Here is a 24,139-nt window from a genome sequence, read left to right on the forward strand (position 1 = left end):
CTGCTCTGTTAGAGGCATTTCCTTGCTGTTGTACTTGCAAGCAGTCTTGGACTTATTTTTCTTAGGACACAATTGTACAAGTATTAAGGGTTGTTTTGTGAGGAAAGTCACTTTTTCTGTTATTGCAATGCATACAATGTACAGGTTTAGTAAACCTCTCTTGTTGCCATCTACACAAAGGTGACATCTGACTTAAAATACAGGGTAAAGTAGGGCCATTATCAGATCTTAGCAGCCTGGTGGAGTTAATGAATACCAAGAAGCATTTAGAATGCTTGAAGTTTTTCTGATACCACTCACATTGGTGTGCTTGATGCAAATTTTAACAGCGTTGTAGAAGGGAAAGTATTTTACAGTAGAACAAGCAGCAAGGTATGATTTAAAAAAGAATTCTCAGTAATGGCCAAATAATTTTTATCTTCAGCAGGAAAGAATGGGTCACTGTTCCTAAACAAAGTGATTCTAGATGTCTGCTTATTGTTTGGGGCTTTCTTGTTTGTTTTGTTGTTGTTTGGTTTTGGGTTTCTTGTGGGGTTTCTTTTTTTCTTTTCCTACTGATCTAAATTTTTCTTTATCCCCTTCATTTTTTTCTGTCACTTTTTGATTTTTAATAGCCTCAATAGAAACTCTTACCAGTTTGAAATGGGATGTACATAACATTCCCCAAAAATAAAGTAAGTGCAGAGTTTTAGGCAACCTTTTAACTACTGTAAGCCCACAATGCACATTTATGCACTTTGCAACAGAAACCTTCCCTCAAGTTCCAGCTGATAAAAGAATTGTAATGCTTTATGGATCTCACTTAGAGACCTCTTTATAGCCTCAACATTTGTAACAGATCTTTGGTCCTGGTGCACATGTATTATCTATAGTGTTCTTGGTAGAGGAAGCAAATGATCAGAAATGGACTGGTAATCTCAGGGAATCAGCCCAGCTGGTCTAGAGGCACTGTCTTTCTCCTGAGTTGATAATGTACCTCTGTAGAATCTCAGACTACTTTTTCACAACAGTAAATGCCTCCATTCTCCTTTTTCTTATAGAAGTATTAGAGCGAACTGTTAATGCAAAGTTAGGATTTTTCCTCATGTTTTTCCCCTTGAACATTTTAGGTTTAGTTTTCTTATAGTTTTGACTTCTTCCAGCTTAAGTATGCAGCCTAAAACCTTAAATGAATCCAAATATGATTTTTTTATATTTTAAAATTTAGCTTAAAGTGGGTAAGTGAAATATTTTAGATTATTTTAAAGGTTCCAACAGATAACCACGTAAACCTTTGAAAAAAATCCTAAGGGTGGTCGCGTCTGTGGTTCACTGAGGTGGTTTTCATTCTGAGTCTTGATTATAAAGAAATTTATATTTTTTTAACTATGCTTAGTGTTATGGAGATGAAGAAATTTCTTGTCATTAAGAAACTCCAAGGGAAGAGAAGGGAATACACGAAGGTGGGCATTTTGTTTGCTGAGTGGCAGTCCATGTGTACGCACTTTACACAGGTATTGGGGTATGTGCTTTGTTCAAGTTGTGAAAGTATTTTGTTCCATTTAAGTGTCTTCTTAGATGATGTATTCATGGTGGTCATAATTTCATGAGGTTGTTGATTTATATTTGATGTGCTTGAGCAAGAGGAGTTGATTTTCAGAAAGTTCCTCTTCAGAGCTTTCAGATAATGTGTTATTTTTTCATCTGTTTTAGGTCAGTAGCCTCTCTATGGAGGACTTAAATGCATTTGTGGCACTCGTTCTCTGCCTCAAAGGGAAGTCAGCTGCTGAACTGGCAAGTTTGCAGGTATGGACTGGATTAATTGAATAGCAAAAAAATGTTAATGGTAACTGTGCGATAAATATCTGGGGGGGAAGTTCTTCTACACTAAGTTTTTTTCAGATACAAGAACTCGGTGTCGTGGTAAATATGTAGGCTTTTAATGTGCTACAGTTCATATGAATACTTACATTTGTTGATCAGATAAAAAAAGTAAACTACAAATGACATTGTCTGGTGATTGCAGTCCTCTCAGATTTTTTCCTGACTTGGCTTCCAGACTTCCAGCTGATGGAAAATTTGTAATGGTGAATCCTGTCGTGCACCATTGCTTCATTCTTTTTTTCTTGAGGATAGTGTTTGGGACATAATTTGTATGAAAATCACTGTATCACATAAGGTTTAGTACTACTACTTGTGGGAGAACATAAACATAACAGAAACTAAAGCAAAAAAAATGTCGTTACCTAATGTAGCCTAATGTAGTGAATATCTTTTGTATCACACTATTCCATAATTTTTCAGGAGTTCTTTTTAATATTTTTATATACTTTCTGCAATCTGGTTCTTTTTTTCATTTTCTGTCTTCTTGAATCCATACGTGGAAAAACAGGTTCCTAGTGGGTTATTGCAGTAGAAACATCTAAATAGTTGTTGTTGCATATCTAATTATACAAGAGTATTTTCAATTGTATTCAAAGTATTAGCAGCTTACAGCACAGAGTGCACATGTCAATGGCTGTTTGAGTTGTAGGCGTACTTAAAAGTAAGGGGGAAAGGGTTAGAAATGGTTGGAACCTTAACACATTTTCACTCTGAAAATCTTCGTCAGCTTTCCAGTAAGTTCTCTGTTACTTTGAAGAGTCTATGTTAAGAGTTGTAAAAGTGCTTTTTGTTGATTGTACTTTTTGTTGATTTTTGTTGATTGTGGTTGGTAACCCAACCACTCCCATTACTATCAATTCGTTTCTAGGGCACAGGAACCAAAATAACAAAACCAGTCTGATTCCCATTTCGTTATTTGGGGCATTATAACAGACAAAGTCCAGTCTCCTATGAATTTTTTCAGAATTGATCACAAATTTATTCTACAGCTGATCAAGTATTAGGTCTGTGTAACAAAAAAGAAGAAATGAGTTGAAAGCAATATGGAAAACAGCAAAAATGTAAGATTTATTTCTGTTGAAGACATTATTGCACAGTGTTGCACTAAACATTGAGTATATCATCATTTTATCAAGTCTGTAATGATAGTCATTCAGTAAAAGCATAAAGGAAGGCAAGAATAAGCAGGAAGTGTTGAAACAATTTGTTTATAAGTGCACTCACAGATACTATTTTGTAAATGTTTGAAGTGCTTGGAAGTTTATTCTGTTTGAATTAGATGTCTTTGCATGATTCATTTGTGTTGTGGTTCTATGAAATTATAAATCTGAGTGTTGTATCTGAACACATAATATTAATCCGTGTATACTGCTTATCAGCAGTCATTCTGCTAATTCAAAGCTGTTCACAAATTTTGTAAGTTTCCCAGATTGTGAATAGGGCATAACACTTTCAGAACTTTCCCCCATTGCTTTCAGATTAACCTCGCTTTCTGTGTTTTGGTGACCTGGATGTCCCAGAGGAGAATAGTTGCTGTTTCTCAGTTGGTTGTGTATCTCTGGCTTGTCGAGCTATATTAAGAGAAGATGTTACATTGTATTAATTGTCATAAAAATACTTCTTTTTCTTTATATATGTCACCTATAATTTTGTGGTAGCACCTGGATTAAGTTGAAGATTCATATGAGGTTAATCTCACTTCACAAGAAGAGTAAAAAGTGGTTTATTTCTTGTTTCTGTGCTTCTGAAATGTGTGGAGATGAAGTTGATAATGTCCTTTGAAATTTGTTTTCGAAAGGCCAGAGATTAAACTAATAGAATAATATATATAAATATTCTAAAAATAATGATCAGTAAAGCAAGCTTTCTGAGCACTGTAATTCAAGCATCTCATTTTTATGATTCCATCCCAGAATAGCTTTAACTGGTTTTATTTATTACTATGTTTATTTGGTAGTTTTATAAAATTGAGTTATGCTGTTAAATTATTTTAATAATTAGTAAATATGGTACCAGTAGGTATTTAACAGCTTAATTTTCTATTTACTTGTGTTTAAAATTGAAGGATCCAAGTGCAGTTAATTACACTAACACATATCTGATTAGTATATTAGTTCTATAGTAGGAAAATAGAGGAATAGTCTGTTTACCATACGTGTTATTCTCCACTGAGAAGTTAAACTTGATCCCTAAAACTTAATAACTGAGCTTTCATGGAAGTTATGTTAAACTTAGTAAGCATCTGCAAAATTTTCAGTGTATGCTTACTCATTTGCAGTTTTGGACTTAACACTGCATTATTATTTTAAATGTAGGAAAAAATGTTTACTCCTTGTAGACAGTTCTGTGAAGAACATTGATTTGATAAAAAAGTTGTTCTGTTCCTACAAAGGAATCCATTAGCAAATATGTTTTAGCAAAAGAAAGCCAAGCTTCCACTGTGAAGTATGAGAGAAAATGTGAATAAAGCCTGTTCTCCTGATAAGGCTGAACAGTTCTCTTCATCCTCACTTTCAAATCTACTTTCTGATGTAGTATCCATATTTCATAGTTAATGAGATCAATAAACCTGCAAATTTATGAAACTTAAATGTTCATGGTTTGAATAAAGTGAGTTGAAGCCAGAAAAATCCGTAGTTTAAATCATGCTGAAAGAAAGTGGGCTGTGGACATACAACTAAAATTCACATTAAATAGTATTTTCTGACAATAACATAATGTATATACATGAAGATTTGATTAGTTTTCAAGACTGACGGTTTCGAAATACCAAAATGTATTTTTTCCCCCCGGGTTGCCCTGTGCCTCCCTTGTATGGTAGATTAACATTCTGCTTTGCCCAGGCCTCCCATAGAGCTTATACATAAGGTCAGAATGAAATTTTAGACCCCAGGTTGCCTATTTCCCTCCTATTTTAAATTGGTGTGTGGTGCTGGCAAAAAGCCCAGAGAGCCATCAGTCTAACTTTGAGGCCATTGTTGAAGAACAGAGACACCAGCAGTCACGCTTGCAGTCGTGTTTCTTGTACTGTGCTGGCCCTGGTTGTTTACAAGTGCGATTATAGATCATCTTTACCTGTAATGAATGTAAAATACTGGCCAAACAGGACAGACCATAATGACTTATAAACACAAGAACATTTTTTCTAAGGTTTTTCTAAATACATGAATATAGGAGAAAATTGTATTGGAGGTGCAAAGCTGTGAGTCACATCTTTTCTGAAAGTCGTGGCCAAAGATGAGATGGAAAGATTCCGTTAAAAAGGAAATATACCTGGAAATTGGTAGATGAAATTTGGGTCCAATTAAATGCTTTTAAAAGTAAAATGTATGTCAGAGAATATGAACTCAAAAGTTAACAGCAGATGCATGGTTGGACATAAATATCACTGCTGGAATTTATGGCATTTGCAAGCTCTTTATAGCTTTGCTATAAAAAATAAAAATAAAAAATCCAGTTATGCCAGAATATCTGCTTTGGAGTAATTGCATCTTTTGTGCCACTTGTAAAAGGAACAGTTTGGCCATATATGCGGTATAAGTCAAGCACTGAAGTGTATTCCTTCAAGTTTTCAAATGCCTTCAGTTATTTAAAAAGTATTACTGATGCAAGATGAGCAGTCATTTTAGATCTTAAATGGTAAGCTCCAGAGAGTCTTTGCAATTTGATTGCACAAAATACGTGTTAAGTATTACTTAGAATCATAAAATCATAAAATCATAGCATGGGTTGGAAAGGATCGTCCTTTCCTTAAGATCATCCATTTCCATCCCTTCAGCCATGGTCAGGGACACCTTCCACTAGAACATGTTGCTCAAAGCCCCATCCAACCTAGCCTTGAACACTCCCAGGGATCGAACATTCACAGCCTCTTTGGGCAACCTGTTCCAGTGCCTCACCACTCTCACAGTAAGGAACTTCTTCCTTATATCTAACCTAAATCTCCCCTAGCTTTTGGAATGATAATAATAGAACAAATACTCAGCAAGCTAGTTAAATAGTTTGATGGGCAGAAATAGCTTTACCAAGAGTTGTAGTTCCATGGGATATTCAACTCTTTTGCATTGTACAATGCCATGGAAGCAAAATTAGCTTGGTAGTAGCATTATACTAATATTGCACAAGATTTTTTTCTCTGAATATTTTTCTGAGGGATACTTAGCTGCATTCATGTAATAAAGCACAACGTTTTAGAGCAGTGTGTGGGTATCTTGGTTTGGGTCCCTCAAATTTCAGAAAGATTCTGCTAAATCTATTCTGTATTTTTAAACTTGATATCCTTTATTCCTTGCCTTGTGGACAGAAAAATGTAAATAATACCCAGATTCTGAACATTCCAGAATTTCAGTCTTCTGACCTAGATAAGATAGCCAAGATAAGTTTGTCAACACTGTTAGATGGGATACTTTTAAGACAGACTCCAAACAGCCTTTGTGAGTTATCTGTATTTTTCAAAATATAATTGCGTAAAAAAAATAAAAATCCTTTCTTCCCCAGGGAGTGTGTTTATTGTGTCTGTGTGACTGTTTCCTAATAAATATTTGCTTAAAGTCTAATTGGACTGGGTAAAACAGAAATTACAGGTAAGAATATTGTAAAGATCTCACAGATAAACCTCTCTTACATACTTAAGACCTGCTTCTGTGATGTACATTAGTATTAACTAAAGTGGAATTCAGGTGCATTGTCAATGCTTTATTAAGTCAGGATCTGTAATCCCACAACATCTGCATCTGTGAAAGGTGTTTTTAAAATGACAGGTGAGATTGTAACTGGCAGAGTGTTGGAAATGTCAGGGATCAAAAATCAGTGCAAATGCAATTATATCTTAGGAGCTGAAGTTACTCACTGCTTACAGCACTGCTGAAAGTCCCATCTCTACATTTGTGGCTATTTTCATAAGCATCTTTTGAAGTTCTGAAGAAATCCAAGTTTTCTTGGTCTTGTTGCATGGACAACTGTTCCTTTGCTGTCATTGGTTCGTAAATATATAAAAACTATTTTTTAGGCTTACATATTCAACTTCCAGACAAAATTGCTGTTCTGCCCCATTCTCCCCCATTTTTGTCTTTACCAAATTTGGTATATTTATTGGTATTGTTACAGTGTATTTCCCTGAACATTTTTTACAGTTGACATATACTCTGGCATCAGGATTCACATAACTCTATGAATTTTGTTATGTGTCACTGACACAAATACAAACCCCAGCATGACTAGATCAGCTCGTTTGCTTTCTGAGAAAAATGCATTCATTTAGTTGGATTCAGTTTGCTTATGGCAAAAATTTTGGGCAAGAGTTTGAGCAAGAGCCTTAAAAGAGAGGATTTCTATTCCTTTTGTGGAGGATGATGTTGCATTTTCCCTCAATAATTGTGTAAATTTGCTCTGCTTTTTTGTGAGTTTCCCCTTTTACTACCCTGTAGCTCATTATTAACAAGGTTTCAACAAGGAAATACCAGCAGTGTTTCAGTTATAAACACTTTTACAGTTTATATAGCATAAAGAATTTTTCAGGACGTTTCAGGTAAAAGACACTGGAATTTAAGGTAACAAAATTACTGTTAATTTTTAATCCATACATAATAATATTGCAGGAAATGAAACATAATTATTTAATAGTGAGGATAATAAAGTGCTCCCAAAATGTTAAGCAAACTGACAGCTTTGAAAAAATCAGAGATCACTTATTATAGAGAGGAAAAATAAGAATAATTTCTGGTATCAGCTGACATTTTCCTGCCAAGTTTGTGTTGGTCAAAGTGTGTGTTTACTCCTGAGATAAGTAGTTTTCAATTCCTTGCGTATTGTATGTTAGAAGAATCAAGCAGTACCTGATGGTTGGAGGTGGTGTTTGCATGGTGTAGGTGGGGTTGCTCTCCATTAAATTTAAGGGGTGACCTGTATCCCCACAGGGCAGGCGACGTGCAGGGGCTGGAGCCAGAGCGGGGAAGGGAGCATGCCATCAGGAAGCGGAGGCACGCATGCACCTGCCTGTCATCTGCTCAGGGCTGCCTGCACCTGCCTCTGTGCCCCTGTCACGCCTGAGCAGGAATGTGAGCTGCACATCTGTCTTGACTTTCCCTGGAGAAGCAGATGGCTATGTGTAACTTCAGAGAAGCAAAAATGGTTTCTGAAATGACCTAATGAGCCATTTATAGGTGGATGGAGAAAGAAGATAAAACAAGCCTTTAGGCATATGATTACAGTGCTTTGTAGAATGTACAGGAATTTTTCAAATTGCCATAGTAGAAATGTTCATCTAGAAGATATGAGAAACAGCCAGGCTGACTAAGAACTGATTAGTTCTCTTTCTTTTCAAGTGTATTCTTGACTGACGTTATCATTGTCCAGGGGTTAAAAGTCAAAATGGTGTCCAGTTCCTATTTGTTGCTTTCTTTGTGGCTTTGGTCAAACTGTTCAGTTCTTCGTTGTGTGTTAGTTCTTACTTGTAACACTCATGCACCAGTACTTGCAATAATAGAAGTTCTGTAGCAAAAAGTGCTGTATAAATGTAATTTTTTTTTATACATTCTTAACATTAATATTGATGTCACGTGCATATTTTCTTCCCCTTCACCTCTTTTTTTTGGATTATTTCATTTGACATTCACTGAACAATAGCTGAGATGTAGTTAAAGTAGCTTTTTATAAAGAAATGGAACTGTGTTAGGAGGAAAGTGGTACATGTACATTGTAACATCTCCTACCAGCATTATATCTTAGCACCTCAAGACATCATTGCCCATTAAGACAATCCTATCCCAGTGTTGGAAACAAAACACAGGGATGATAAACACTAGCTGTGTAAAGGTGGTTGTGTGTTATTTCAAAAAGAATAATTAATGATTTATGGGGACATTTAGTTAATTGTTTAGGAATCTAATCAGATTGTTTATTGTCACTCCAGCACAGGCACATGTAGGAAGCATAAGCACATTAACAAGAAAGGTATATTACATTTAGCTAGGCTGCTATATATTCCCTGATAGATAAAAGAAGAGACATTCAGTTCTTTGCCAAATAGAAAGTTATGTGTGTATTGGTTTTAGTAAAGGCAGTTAATGAATACCTAAGTATAATTTCCTATTTATCAGTAGTTTTCTATTTACTTTCTGCATATAAGACACAAAAATACATCTTGGCAGAAAACATTCTATGCTAGGACTGAAGTCCCATAAATTCCTACTAAAGTCAGTGAGAGCTTTGCTACTGAATCTCGTAAAAACAGGGCTGTGCCAATACACTTTTGTAAAACCATCCCTCAGTCTTCTCAGTGTTACTTACTTTTTAGCAAAATTATGGAATTGTTGTATGTTGTATTTGTACCCTGAAGCGCAATACAACAGAGGCATGCTTTGGTCTAGCAACAATGGCAAGCAATTTTTTTCTATTATAGGAGACTAAATGCGCAGTGGTTCTGCAGGAAGTTTGTTTTGGCACAGCATCTTGTGCCAAAAAAAAAAAAAAAAAAAATGGGTACCTTTTGTTTTAAAATGGCTGTGGATCAGTTCCTGGGGCTGCAATGTCAGTAAATGCTTGTTTCATCAGCAAAGTGCCTGCAGAGTCCAGCGCTGGCTTAAGTGCTGCCATCCCAAAGTTTGGCTGATTACAGAGCGTGCATTTTCTTTTAAACAGCATTCTTCATTTTAAGTACACCTTTAAAAATGGCTGTTACTCTCACATATACCAATTCCCTGTTTGTATCAATTTGCTCTGATAGAGTGCTGATACAAGGAAATGTAGAATATTACACATAAGTAATGATATTTTCTTTAAAACCTTTATTTGTAGTTAGTTCTTGAATGGCTCAGAAAACCATCTGTATGTAATAGCTGTGTGCACCAAACAGGGATTCTCTGATTTCACTGTATGTGTTCATCTGAACGATAACATAGAGTTGATGTTCTTATGCCAAAAGATAGCAGCTTTCAAGTATGGCAGTTTTCCCTTCCAAAAGAAATAGGTATCTTGCAAGTGGTACTCTCACAACCTAATTACAGATCAGTTGTTTGTGTCTTGAACATACCTGATCACAGATTGCAGGTTGGCAGTTCTTTTCATAGGTCATCTGTGTTACTACTTTATTGATTCATGTTTGATTTGTCTTGGAACTCGAGATTGTTGTGAAATAGAAGCAGACTGGTTCTTTTCTTCCTCAACTTGTGGACTTAACAGCTAGAAAACTGCTTAGCCAAAACTGTTTACCTTGGACCATATCACTTCAAAAGGTGAACTGTAGTATCAACAATCTTATTGTGCAGCTGCTTTGCAGTACAAAGAAACCTGAGAAGGAAAACCAAAACCAACAAACAACAAAGCCTATATTGCAAACAGTATTTGTTCTCCTGGATTTCTCTGTGCTAACCATCTTCACACAATGATGGTTTTATTTGAAGAGCCATGATAATATACCAGCCATGACATCAGTAACAGTCATCATAATGTTTCTGGAAGGTTCAGATATATTAAATTTTGCCTAATGTAGTTCTGCTGAGGTTCGCTGGATCAGGCTCTTAAAAAGTATATACTCAAAACAGCTTGAGAAAGGGAATGGTCATACATTAGGACAATTATATAGATCTTGAACAGCTACTCTGATTCTGGGGAGGAAAAAAACCTCATTTTTAAGCTTGCTTAATTAAACCTTGGACAGTTTTAGTAATGAACTCCCATCTATCAAAATTTCTTTATAGTCATAATGATGTCTTATTCCACAGCAGTGGTTTCATGGTACGCTATAAAAAATGTCCACAAGATAGTCCACCAGATAGCAGCACGCTGAGCAGTGGCACGCCTAACCAGCTACCATTTGCCAGTATAATCTGCGGCTGTGAAAGGGCACACTGCATTAGCAAACGTAGCCAAGTATGGTCTGCTGAGTAGTTGTGTTGGTGCAAGGTTGTGTTGGTGGCAGGGTTTTTGCTCCCAAAACTTTTTTCCATGGATGAGTCCTGTAATTAAGGAGAAGGAAAGGGCTGAGCTAAGGTGTGGATAAGGACTTTAAATCAGGAGTATGGTCAATTTGCAGGTAGTGGCAAATGAAGCCCCTCATTTTAAAGATTTTGGTAAAGGAGCTAATCACTGAAGAGTAGAATACAGAAATATATATAGTGAGTGTCAGAAAGTAAAGGAGTATGTTGTAGTTTAACACTGGCAGAGCATGGGAAATTGAAAAGTTGTTGACTTAGGGTACTTAGCAACAACTAAAACATCGGTGTGTTATCAGCATTATTCTTAGACTAAAGCAAAAATACAGCACTGCACCAACTACTAAGAAAATTAACTCTATCCCAGCCAAAACCAGGACAGAGCAGAATAAGTTTGATATTTGGGGGCTTACAATGGAAAGTTACTGGTAATAAGAGAGGGAAGTGACCTTTTGCAAGCATTTGAAGTTATTCTCTATGTCCCCTAATAACTCTTAATATGTTGGCTAATTTCAGCCACATTTGACAGAGATGTAGGAGTCTCTGAGAGAAGTAAGTTACTGCCGGTTGTTTTAAATAGACAGCTGGGGATAAGGAGAAGACACTTTAAATTGCCTAACAGGAGGAACCTTTAATGTGTCATCATGTTATTAGGGCATCCATGTGAGAGGGAGACATTGCTACAGGCATGGGAAAAAAAATCAGATAATTACTGAACCATTTCAGATGCCAATGACACAGCATATGCAGGAGCCCATCAGTTCCTGGTTCAGCCATACCAGGAGTCTGTTAGCACTTTGTCTTTCATCGGGGACAAACTTTATTAGCTGCAAGGCAGATGGAGCTACCAGTACTTCCCCCTCTCATAATTCCAGAACATTTAACTATGTTTTGGCGAAAAACAAAAAATGAAAAAGAAAATGTGATCTTAAGAGTTTTCAGAGTCCCAAACAAATTAAATGTATTTTGCTACCAAATAAATTCAGTATTATCTATATGAAAGAAGGGTAAGGAGGTTCAAAGGTTTGTCACCAAAAACACAAGCATGTATTTAAGACAGTAAAAATTAAAATCCTAATGAATCCATTCAGTTTTATAGAAGGGACAAATGGCTGCTGGCTGGGCTACAGTCAGATGTTAGACTGATGACTGTAGCTCAAAATTTATGCAAATGTTCTGTAAATATCCCATGTATTATCTACTGTAATTAGCCCAGTAATCATTTAGATCAGAGGCAGGCAGTTGTGGCTAAAGAAAGAAAGATAATGTTATTTTAATCTTTTTTTGCAGGTGCTAGTGTGGTGTCTAATACATAACTGTGCACAAATAAGCTGAAGGGACTAAACTTTTTAACTGGTGACACTTACCATCAGAGAAATGTCATTTATGCTGGGGTTCATTGTAGATATGATTAAGAGCTCTGATAAAGGCTGGTATTTTTGAAAACCAAACAAGAAATGAGAAGCAGGCTTTTTAGAACTGAAGGAGATTTTTATCTGCTTGCAGATTGGTTAGCAGTAGTACTTCTGTGTTGTTACTTTTGAGGGTGCTAAAGGTAAAAGAAATTTGTAAGCTTTTTTTAGGACGACTACTTTGGAGTTTTTGGCTTAATATAAATAACAGTGTTGTTCCACAGAGAGGTATCATTTTACATCAAACTCCTGATAAAATCCAGTCAATAAACTTTCCTCAACATATAAATACTAAACAGTTGGGTTCTTTACTGGTAAATATTTACTGCAAAGCCTTAGAAGTGTTTAAAAACTGGTTTATCTAGTTTCTGTTGCAGCAGATGCCCTCATAGGATCTCTTTTCAATCCTCATTTTCCTTCACACACACCTTGCTTAAGCAGGAAGAGCTTAATTTAAGCTGTAATCTTTTATCAGGATAAACCTTAGTTGTGTTTTCAAAATACTGGTGCTCTTCTCCCCACTCAATTTGCCAGGTCAAGGAAGCAGGTGATGTACTACACTCCCAGCAGCCTATTGCTTAAAGCTGATTGATGCCAAGTAAATGTACTGTTTCACCAGCCCATCTCTGTAGGATAACAGTCCTTCGGCTTACTACCGTTGCACTACTTTAGGTTACCTTTGCTGAAGAACAAAGCATATAGCTCCAGTGCACAACATCGTTTGACAACTCACACCGGGAATTTGGTGGGGGGTGAGGGATTGGAACTAGATGTTCTTGAGATCCTTTCCAGTCCAAACCATTCTGTGATTCTGTGTTTCTATATTAATGGCTGAAGGCAGGAAGATTTGGAATACAAGAAAACAGTCTGTATTTTGGTTGAAAGAATCTTTTATTGATACTTTCTATTACAGTGAATTTAACTTTAGTGAAGTTGTCATCAGTTGACAGTTTTTATATTTGGAGCACAGTGTGTCTTACCTCTCCCAGGCAAAGCTAAGCCTTACTGTTTTAATGACAAGTTCCTGAGATAGGATCTACCTGCTGCCTCTATTGCTCAAGCATAAACTGCCTATGGTTAAATATTTGATCATTTAAAATACAGGTGGGTTTGGGGAGGTAATGTAAGAAGTAGTATACTGATAATAAACTAACTGAGTTCAAATGAATTTAAAATAAACTGGTTAAACTAGAGAAGTATTCAGATTATTGCTTGGGTCAGCTTCCATTGATTTTTAATTATTGTTCTTCAGTTTATTAATTTTAATAAGAAATTAGCAAATAATACCCTGTCCTTAAGTGTTGTGTTTTGTAACAGAGGGTGGCTGAGCTGAGGAAGGGGGGAGTGGGATAAAAATGCCTTATGTAATTTTAAAGTTATTATTTTAAAATTTGTATTTCAAAATGTTAGTCATAGTCATATCTTCAATATTCAGCTCAACCACAGGCAGAAGGCGACAGGGAAAAAATGCATAAAACCAACTTTCACCTAAGTAACAGTTATTAATCCAAGTTTTTTTCATTGATAAAGTGTGTCCCTAGAATGTTGTTGAAAATCTTACTAAGAGAACCAGTTTTAAAGTGAATGTGTTCAGTGCATCAAGGTACGGATGATGTGTGAAGTAGCAGAAGTAAAGAATTGTAAAATTATTGTCATATATTTACCTTTCTCCTTGGTTTCTAGAAATGAAGATAGTGAGGTAGCTTTGCCAGTGGGTATGGTTCTGGCCTTCATCTGTGTCTGCTGACAGTTTAGATACTTGCCCTCCCATTTCAACTGTGGTAGAATCTATTAATCCTTTAACAGAATTTGAACCCTCTGAACTCCCTACTGTAGAGTGGTGAAGTTGCGGGGTTTTTTAGTATGTTCCTGAAAGGAGGTTGTGCATCTTTCAAAATGCATAGGATAAAGTTTACACCTCTATCAAAAAATCATTTGTGAATCCACAAAGTCTTGGAGGACCAGTAGTATTGCCTTAAAGCATAAAGGTATTTTAACATCCTGATTTTTTTATTATTATTATTATAGTTAGATGTAATTTGACCTTGAAATTCATGTTTTGCATACAAGATCTACGTATTTTCTTCCTGTAAGTAAAATCTCTTCAGCAGGATATACAGTCTCTGGGTCTAGATTTGCCAACTGCTCCTGGAGCGAACACTTTCCTTCTTGCAAAGTCTCCTTCTGCAGTTAGGGAGAATGCAGTTCAGCCTGAACTTGTGGTCGACAAGCCAAAGCCTTGTGTTTCTAGAGCAGAAAAAGGTATGATATGTCTATGAGGATGGCTCTGCTAGCAAAGACATTTCTCAGATTGATAGGATAAAAACCAGATATATTAGTGATGTGCGTGCTGCAGCCCTTCTCTCGCTCTTTTCAAGTGGGCTTTACCCAGTTCAGTTCAAGCCTTCTGTGCACAGTGTCACTAACCTCTGCTTCAGTGATACTAGAGAGGACTGTGAAGTTTGAGTTCTCTTCTCAGTCTTCAGTTAATGTTGGAAAATAGGAAAAGTAATCTTTTTCCCCAAATGCTAAGAGGATGGGGAGCTGCTGCTGTACAATCAGCAGCAGGGGCACAGCGCAGGCAGCTGGTGCAGGAGGAGCAGTTCTCACGCACTCCCTTGTCTCTCTCTCTCACAAATGTCATCAGCTGGTGGTAAGAGTAGCAGCAGCAGGATCACAGGGGTATATCTCACATGATTCACTGGGGTCCTGAGTTTATAAAAATAGTAGAAAGAACAGACACAATTTCCACTAAGAAGTAATCTCTAGGGTGTAATGCCCTGGAAGGCAAGCCTTCTTTTCTTTCGGAATTTTCCACTTCTCATCGTGACGTCTTTGCATCGCAGACACCAAGCAGTTGTGAGCATTCCCATGGCAAAGCAAGTCTGTGGTTTGCCACGTGCACAGACTCATTGTTATAGACTCACTGTGCTTTCGTTTTCTTTGCTTTTCATTGCCAGACGTGGAAAATAGAAACTGTCCTTTAGTGAATGTATTTCCCGTCTTATTAAAATAAAGAAATCATTGTTCATAGTTCTTGCCTTGGTCTTGCTAATATTGATTTCCATTGAAAAACAAGCCTTACCTGATAACCACTCCCCCACACGTGACACTTTAATGCTTTAGGAAAGTTCTGGATTGATATCCCTAGACAGTGAAGCCTTCTACCTGTAAAACCTGTCACCAGCAACATCACTCTATCTTCTTAATCAGTATGTCTCAAGTGTAGTTGAAAAGATCAGTGTTTCAGATTCTCATTTATGCACTTGTTCTGCAAAACCGCATGCATTTATTTTGCACTAACTTGAATAACGTTACTGGAGAAAGTTGCGTTAATCACATATTTGGGTTGGTTCTGTGCTTAGCTTTATAATAAAGATATGAAAGCTTTATTTTAAGATTTGTGGTCCAGATGGCATTCAACATTCACATATAGTATTAGTAATCTGTTCTAACAGCTGTTTTACGTCCTTGGAACCAGTGGGATTAAAAAGGGCAGTATAAGCATCTTTGCCAATAAATGATAAAAAAGTATGAATTAACAGTCATGTGGGTCACAGCCATTATATTAGAAGATGGGAAATTGCTTGCTGCAGATGACAGCATTTACTCTTTTCAACAGCTTAAATATTTAATTATTCTTCATCAAAGTTTGTTTTCAGCAATTAAATCTTTTGATGTTATGCGTACTTGCTGATAATTCAGTGACAGAAGATACTGATTTGTTTGACACGAAATTTCAGTCTGGTTTTGTACTGATCTATAACAAAGAGGCTACTGGTGGTATAAATCATATTGATATGAGTTTGGTCAAGTTTGATTCAGTGTTGGTGTGCTGCTGTTGCTGGCCCCTACTGCTAATTGTAGCTTGACATCCATTTTCCTTGTAGCTTAATAGGAAAGCTGTACTGCTTGTCAAAATCCTCTATTTTATTGAAGTTATTTAATGTTCAGTTTATTGTTGCATTGTGAACAAGACCAGGATGCGTAAATTCTGAGAGAGTTCCCTAGCTGGATTAGTTAACAAAAAAAAAAAAGGGGGGGGGGGGGGAGAATTCTGAGGATTCCCAGCAGTTCTTTCTCTTTGCATTTCCTGCTTGTAAAGTTTCACTGTGTGATCACAAACCAATCAGATTCCATTTTAAAGCTTGTAATGATGTGGACTCATTTCCTTAGCAGGTCTTAAGGTTTGATCAGAAACAGTCTGGCTAGTGCAACATAAGAATCTTTCAGATGCAACGTGGTAATTGGCTGTGTGTGCTCTTGCAGTCTACTTTAGTACCAGTAATATTGGCTCACTTAAACCTCATTCCTCTTTCAAGTACCTTTCAGCATTGTTAAATGGTTTTCAAAGGCCTGCTTTGCTTGCCAGAGCAAGAGAGTTATGAGTGTGCATGTAGTTACTAGTGTCAGCCAGCAAAATGACAGCTTACATCTGGAGACAGTAACTTCCTGAAACTCAATAGCCTGATCCCATACTGAAAATACTTTTGTTTTAAAGGATGGGGAGAAGAAGGTCACTTTTACTCAAGTATGAAGTGTCACAGTCAGAAAACGAATAGGCCTTTCGTATTCTAAGTGGATGCACAAATTAGCTTATATTGTCTACATTTATCTGGATGTCAGTGGTTGTCTTCAGTTATCTGTATTAGGTGAATTTCAAGTATTGAGTGTTGTGTTGGGTCAGTGCCCTGGTGGCCAGCTTGTTGCCTTTCCAGGAATCACTAGAAGCAGAAATTCTTCCCAGAGAGCTCTTAACCACCCTTCCTGGTATCTTTTGCCTGCATTGTCATCTCTAGGTCCTCTTTGCTTTTGCACAGTGGAAAAAACATCCAGTGGAAGTACACCTCATATCTTCAAGTCACCTTAAGAGAACCCTACTGCCCCTTGCCTGTGGTTAGTGGGAGCCCTCTCACAGAAGCCAGTTTCACATAGTCAAATTATACAACAGACTTCAGCTCATTTAATAATACAGAAAACCTAAGTCCTTGACCAGGGTCTAGCTATATTCTCCAAATAATTTATTGTTTGTCTCTTTTGGTGCAAGCTTTGTAGCTCCATGATGGTAGCAAAGATTTCCTGATTTTATGCAGGCCTTAGGAAGGAAAATGTTCTGATCTGTTAGTACATTTCCTGTTGTCTGCTATTACTTGCCATTTTTTTTTAAATAGGGCACTGGTGCTGTATGTGCATACCTTTAAGTCCTTTGGGGGTCTTTCAAGATACAAGATGTTGGTTTTGTTAGTAATGGGCCAACCCTTTCCAGTGCATTTCAAGCAAACACTTCAGAGTTCTCCAGGAGTTCGACTAAGACAAACTTGAGCCACATTTTTGTCCTTTCTGTTCCAGACTATTTTGAATGCTGTTCTATTCCTAGTATAATTTATACTGAAAGGAAAACTGTACTGTAAGGGTACAACAATTGCCACAGATGACAGTATTGATGGCCACACTGTTATGAATCCCTCCTGGTCTTGACAAACTGCTTCAGTACAGACTGTGGAAGAGGCATTCCCCACTGAGGAGCTTTGTACAATTTACACAGTACTTAAAATCACAGTTTTCCCCATATTGAATTCAAGGCTTTTATAGTTTGCTGTTCTTTGCCACAGCAGGATGTTAAATTCACCCATCAAGTTTATTTTGGCCATGAGTTTTAATTGTGTTGTTGAGTTTCACATTTTGTATTTTCTGGATGTCTTCACACTGTTCCAGTATTTCTTCTGGAGACATCCATGTTGAAGTGAAATAATTTGACTTTCAGACTACAGTCAGAGGAAATTTTAGAGTGTTTAAAAAAAAAGCCTGGGCACAACAAACTTTGTTCTGTCAAATCTCATAATTTAAATGATGTCTAAGTTCTGTAACATTTCCTGCCTGGTCAAACTTTGGAAGGTCAAGTGGATCACTGTATACATCATTTTATACTCCCAGCTCATGTTTTACATTCTGCTAGCAGAATTCTTCGGGGGGGAACTGCTAATTCTTCAGAAATGCTATGGAGAATAGCCATTTATTTGTCTTTCCATTTTCATTCTGACTATTTCTGTCTTAAAAACTTGAATAAGATGCTGTATTTATTAAAACAAACTTCACTTCCATTTTATTAAATAAACCTAGGTACAGAATCCTTTGATGAATTCTACTGTTCAGTAGAGGACCATCATTGTCACAACTTTGGGACTGTTTATCTTTGCTCTTTTGCTTGCATGGGTATATGTGGTGGTAGGTTTGCTTATATTTCCTGATTTGTGAGGTCTCCCTTTTTTGGTTTCTCTTATGTGCACAGCTTGCGCAAGTGGACTCCAGAGGTGTGCATCTTGGTGCTGTCATTGTGCGTGGCCTTTCAACTTTGCTGATGGCCAATAGTGCCTGTGGCTTTCCATTCAGAATGGATGATTTGATGCCTTGGCAGGTGTTTGATGGAAAACTTTTCCAAGAAAAATACCAGCAGTCACATCGAGGTTGCTCTTTGGAGGAGCTTTTGGAAGGCAATGTGAGTAATTGCATCCTCTTAAACAGTTCTGTATTCTTTGATAAATGTACCTGTCCATGTTTGTTTATTGTTTTAATATTCATGTTTACACTGGTCCACTTTCTTTGTATTTTTCCTCTCTTCCTTATTCCTTTTTCGTCCTCTCCACTGACAAAAAAAAAACTAAGAAGATAGAAATACTGAGACTATGAAGAAAGCTATGATTTTACCTTTATTTTTGTTTCTGTTGCTCAGAAAAATAATATAAGGAAGTGTCAAAATGCTTGTCATATTTCAAAATATGATAATTCCTGTAATAGTTTTCTCATACTAAGATATTAAGAGATCTTTTTCCTTTAAGATTTTAGGCAACATACTAAGAATGTCTTTCAGTAAACATACTGGGTGTAATTGTTAAAGTGTTTAAGAGTGTTATTAAGGAGCCTAAAATTCTATTCGAAGGTTTGGTGAATTCAAAGAGGAACTGGAAACTGGAGGAAGGTAGGTATCTAGGTATTTTTTCAGAATCTCACCAGGTACCTTCTTGTACCTCCAAGTACTTACGTAGCTCTCAATCCTACTTTGACAGGCTAGAGATTTGTGCAATTTGCATGCTATATTACCATAAAAACAGTATTATTTAAAACATATCTGCCCAGGCCAGGGACATAGCAGCAGAGTCTTGCTGGATATGGGCCACATCTGGTTGTGTTAGGGTGGCATCCTGGCCAGGCTCAGAGGTAGGGTCTGCTAGACTTTGGACAAGGTGGTAGGAATATGCTGGTGAAGCCTTGGACGAGACCTGGCTCATGCTCCACTGGCACAGAGTATGTGGAGAGATGCTTGGGTAGATCTGTACTCATTGGTGTAGATAGCTCTTAAGACCTTTGATTAATGTGATTCTTTTCAGTGTGGTACTGAAAATCCTGTATCATTTAGTTACTTTTGAAAATTTTATCTTTGAAATGTTTTTACCTGCTGTTACATGTATCACTTGAGGTTAAAATAAATAAAAGTGATTACAGACACAGCATTTTTCAGTTTTCAATGATTTTAATCTCATGCATTCAATACTAGTTGTACAATTAGTTTTCTTTTCTAATTTTGTGTCCAGTTACATACCATCTGGATCTGCAATGATGAGTGGGACATGTGTGGGTGGGTGGAATGTATGTGTTTTTAGCATGGAGGAGAAGGAGGATAATATTTTCCATATGAAATCAATCATATGATTAGGACTATAGCCTCTACCCAGATCCTGTGGCTCCCATTAATTGGTCAGTTGATTTCAGTAGATTTTGAATTGGGCCAGTGCTTCCTCCAGTTTTTCATGTAGGACTTTTGCAGTGCAGTAGAGTGTCCAAAGAATAAATGGGAAAATATGAACCTGTACAGATCTATGTGAACCTGATAATTCTTTTCCATTTGGGTAGAATTCAGGTTAGTGAATAACTTTTACAATATGTGTCTATATCTGTAGAAAATTGATATTCCCTGAGAGGTTTTTTTAAATGTGCTAGATCGCATGTTTTAGCCAGCATTTGAAAATATCTTGATATGATCAGGTTAAAGGAAGGAAGGTGCTTAGATCTCTAGAACAGAGTTGGAAATTTTCTTGATCAACTAAAATATCTGGGTTAGGGTTTTGAAAGCCTGATACTCTAGTTTAAACAAACCCCAGATAAACGGTTCTGTTGTGGGAAAGAACAGCCTAGCCCTGTGAATTTTTAGAGTAGCTTAAATACCTTTTTCTTTTTTAGGTACAATTTTATGGTACATATATGGCAGAGATAGCTCCCAGACCAATAAAATAGCTTTCCGTCTTATCAGTTCGAGACAAGAACTGTTTGGGGGAGAATTGCCAAGAGATGCCAGTTTAGCTAGGGACACTGGCAAGGCAACAAGCATATGTGATTGGTTTTTCCTATTATTATAAGTTCAGCTGGTACTTAGTCTCTGGCAGAGCTTAATGTACTGCTGGAAGCCAAGATCTTTCAGCACTTCTGTGTTAACAATCTGCCCTTGAGCACCATAAATCTAATCTGATGATAGTGACAGCATTGTTTTCAGAAAACAGATATTCTACATGGGATTTTTTTATTTTAGAAAAGATAAGTAATAGGATAAGAAGAAATTACTCCTTTTGGTGTTTGGTGCTTGTCTTCTAACTCCTAAGGCCCCTTCTCTATGATCTGGATAGTTACATTACTTCAGGGAGATCTCAGAATCGTTTGGATTATGATGGGCTTAAATTCATTTTATAGCTTTATGAAAATTGCAGTAGAAATACAATCTTGGTTAAACATTTACATGTATACCAGAAATTTTGAACATTTTAGGGTTTACTTCCAGCAGATTCTTTTACCAAAAGAAGAAAATGTATAAATTACATGCAGTTGATATATTTGTGGACCGGTTTTTGTGTAGCTGAGCTCTTTGTAGCCTAGCAGCTATTAAAGATAAAAAATGGATAGCTTCTGATAAGAATCAAAAATAGAACCATCTTGCTTTAAAAAAAAATATGCTAAGCTCATCTTATCTAGTTCTCTGTTTTTCATAACAGTAATCATATTAGTTTGTTTATCCACACAGCAAATTGGATATAATAGTCTCATAAAGCAGTGAGGCAATGATGTTATCACATTGTTAGCCTTCTTATTGTGCTTCTCAGTAATGAATATGTTCATGATCAATTTTTTTAAATTAAAACCGAATTACCTAATGGGGTCAGTGTAGATGGTATGGTTTCTCCTCTACTCATCTCTCCAAGAATCCACTTTTAATACAAAATATTTGAACTTTGTTTCCTGAAAAAAAAATGTGAACCAGATCTACCACTTTCATATATACGTGAGTGTGGCTAAGTTGTGGTATATGTGATTTATTTGTGCTGCACCTGAAGAGAGAAAAGCAGCACATCCATTGATTTTTAACCCTCTTGTCTGCAGGAATCTTTGTATACACCCTTTGAGAATCTGAAGTCTTTCATTTGCAAGGCTTGCATGGCAAAGAAAAGAACAATACACAGCAGACCAAGAGGGAATGGATTTATCACAGGTTGGCATTGTGTTGATTTTCTCAATAAGTCAATATATTGATAAGCTCAATTATCTTTCAACAGCAGCAGCATTTACATAGGCAGCCCATCAAGCCAATGAAATTGTAAGATCTTTCTCCAAGAAACCAAAGGAGAGATCTGGGAAAATATTTCGTGGTTTCAGGAATTTACGTGACTCGGATTACCCAAGTTTGAATAGAATAGTATTTCCATCTAGCTACACAGGTAGTGAGATATATGCAGTAAATAAAATATCTTTCACTGACTGAAACATCACTGCTATTTACTCAGTGACTAAAGTTAATTTATAGAAGGAATTAGATGACTCAGAGGTTTTTTTTTCTTCTTTCCCTCAGGGAAGCTATTTTAATGTTCATAGTTGAAGGTCCAAGTGAGGCACTGAAGAGAGAATACTCTTTATTGGACTGACTGATACAGGCTTTTGGGCAACCTGGACAATGCCTTTTTTTTTCCCTCTGCCCAAGACTTTGCTTCCACCCCTGTCAACTTTATGGCTCAGTTTACTAAAGACATTTGGTTTTCCCACTTCATCTGCCTGACTTTTAGGGGGGAAAAACATCTGAAAGGTTTTTAGCACCATTCACTGATCACTCTGAATGTTAGGGATTTTGAGGCTTCAAAATAATTCATACTGAATCACAGTGCTTATGCTGCTATTAAGTTTATTACCTGCTTAATACCTGATCAGTTGTGTCTGTGAAGATAAAAATTACCCCTTCAAAATTCCTTGAGCAAATTAAACAAGAGTGATTTTCTGTTAGTTCAGTACTTTGCATTACGTATCAGTGATACTTCTGCTGTGGTACTACACCATACTGGTGCTGGACATCCAAAACTAAAGGTATCTGTTGGTAATTTATGATACCAGACCTTGTTAGCATCTGCTATTGCTTGAGAGCTGTACTTAACCATTATAGTTATGATTTGTGATTTCAATTTGGACAGAGATTTCTGTTTGTTGTAATGACTGCAGTCTCCAAATCTGTGTCATATAATTTTGATCTGGTTTCCAGATACACTTGTTAACAGCTTGTAATCATGATGTGCATGGACGGAAGGACAGACCCATGCTTATTAGTCTAACTTTAGTTTGGAGAAATTGTAATTGTGCATAAGTATTTTGGCATAAAACTAAGAAATGTTGTTTCCAAAAAAAGAATGGTCTCTCTTTTATTTCCTTTAATCTTACAGTTAGAGTTGCTTAGTAAATACTGTTTTTCAGGAACACCGCAAAGAGAATTTAATCCCAGGTTCCAACAAATACACAGAAGTTCTTTTGTTCCTCCATATCATAACCAGACGAGGGGGTTCCTGTGGAGAAATCCTCAACCACAAGGTAAAAAAAAGGTGTGCACATGTGTGTATTTCGAATTGTCTCTATCAACACTGTGACAGCTCTGTGTCTATATCAGATTGCATTTGTATGTATGCAGTTATCCTGTGACTACAGCAATCTGTAACAAAACTTGTATCAGCTATAGTTGTGTACTGCCATTAGCAAAAACTAACTCTGCAAGGTGAGGAAGAGTGTAGCATTATAATCTGGAGTCATCTTCTACTCACAATGTTCTGGCAAAAAAAAACTTTTATGTATTTAAACTTTCCATGCTTGGTCTCAGCTGAATTATATTTAAAATCATAATAGTTGTAAAGCAAATTGGTACAGCTGCATGGAAGTGTCTGTCTGAAGTCTTTAGCTGCAGATCGTAGTTCATACTTCAACAAAACATTGAAGCATGTGAATAAGGTTAAAAACATTCTGGAGTGGTTTTCTAGATCAGGGTGTCAGCTTCCAGATCATTGCCTAAGTAGTGCAAACGCAAGTTCTATCTTATCTTGGCATTAATCTTAAATTATCCACCAATCTCACTTCTTGAACAGAACAATCATTTCAGTGGAGCATCACTGTGGATAACACTGTGGAGCTGTCATAATTCAGTTTTTTTCTCATTGAGTTAAAGCATATACATATAGATTAACAAAAATAAAAGAAAGAGAAGTGTCTAACAAAGGTCAAATATTTTATTAAGTTTGTAGAGCTTAAATTTCTTCTGTGTTTCTGGGTGAAGTTTGCCGAGATTTATGATATAACTAAAGAAGGCTAAATAATAAAAAAATCCAATAAAGTTTAATTCAGCTGCCACTGTTGTAGACTTGAGAGATACTATCATTTGATTCACAGAAAAAGACTGATCATGTATGTAAAATGTAAAGCTAAAATACAGAGTATGTATGCTGACCAGGAGCAGAAACAAAACTGATCATTGGTATCATGTTCATCTCAAGAAGCCTGCTGTTCAGGGGTTGGGTCATCTCTGACCAGCTCCAGAGATATTATAACTATATGTATTTCACAAAGCATGTTCCACAGTAACTGTGC

At 36.6% G+C, this 24,139-nt stretch overlaps 1 protein-coding gene across 5 annotated transcripts in view; it reads left to right on the forward strand.

The window, feature by feature from the left end:
• FAM120B (family with sequence similarity 120B) overlaps positions 1 to 24,139 on the forward strand; it is a 52,064-nt gene that overhangs the window by 22,625 nt on the left and 5,300 nt on the right. For 4 of the 5 annotated variants that reach the window (XM_057406978.1, XM_057406981.1, XM_057406977.1 and 1 more), the window contains 4 exons: positions 1,693 to 1,785; positions 18,495 to 18,701; positions 21,629 to 21,737; positions 22,982 to 23,095. In XM_057406978.1, the coding sequence (XP_057262961.1) occupies positions 1,693 to 1,785; positions 18,495 to 18,701; positions 21,629 to 21,737; positions 22,982 to 23,095 (523 nt within the window). The remainder of the gene's footprint in view (positions 1 to 1,692; positions 1,786 to 18,494; positions 18,702 to 21,628; positions 21,738 to 22,981; positions 23,096 to 24,139) is intronic. The other variant, XM_057406980.1, reaches the window with a different exon arrangement.

Source organism: Pezoporus wallicus, unplaced genomic scaffold, assembly GCF_028554395.1.
Source record: "Pezoporus wallicus isolate ANWC-B61680 ecotype Strahan unplaced genomic scaffold, APGP_CSIRO_Pwel_v1 scaffold_6362, whole genome shotgun sequence".
Taxonomy (NCBI): Eukaryota; Metazoa; Chordata; class Aves; order Psittaciformes; family Psittacidae; genus Pezoporus; species Pezoporus wallicus.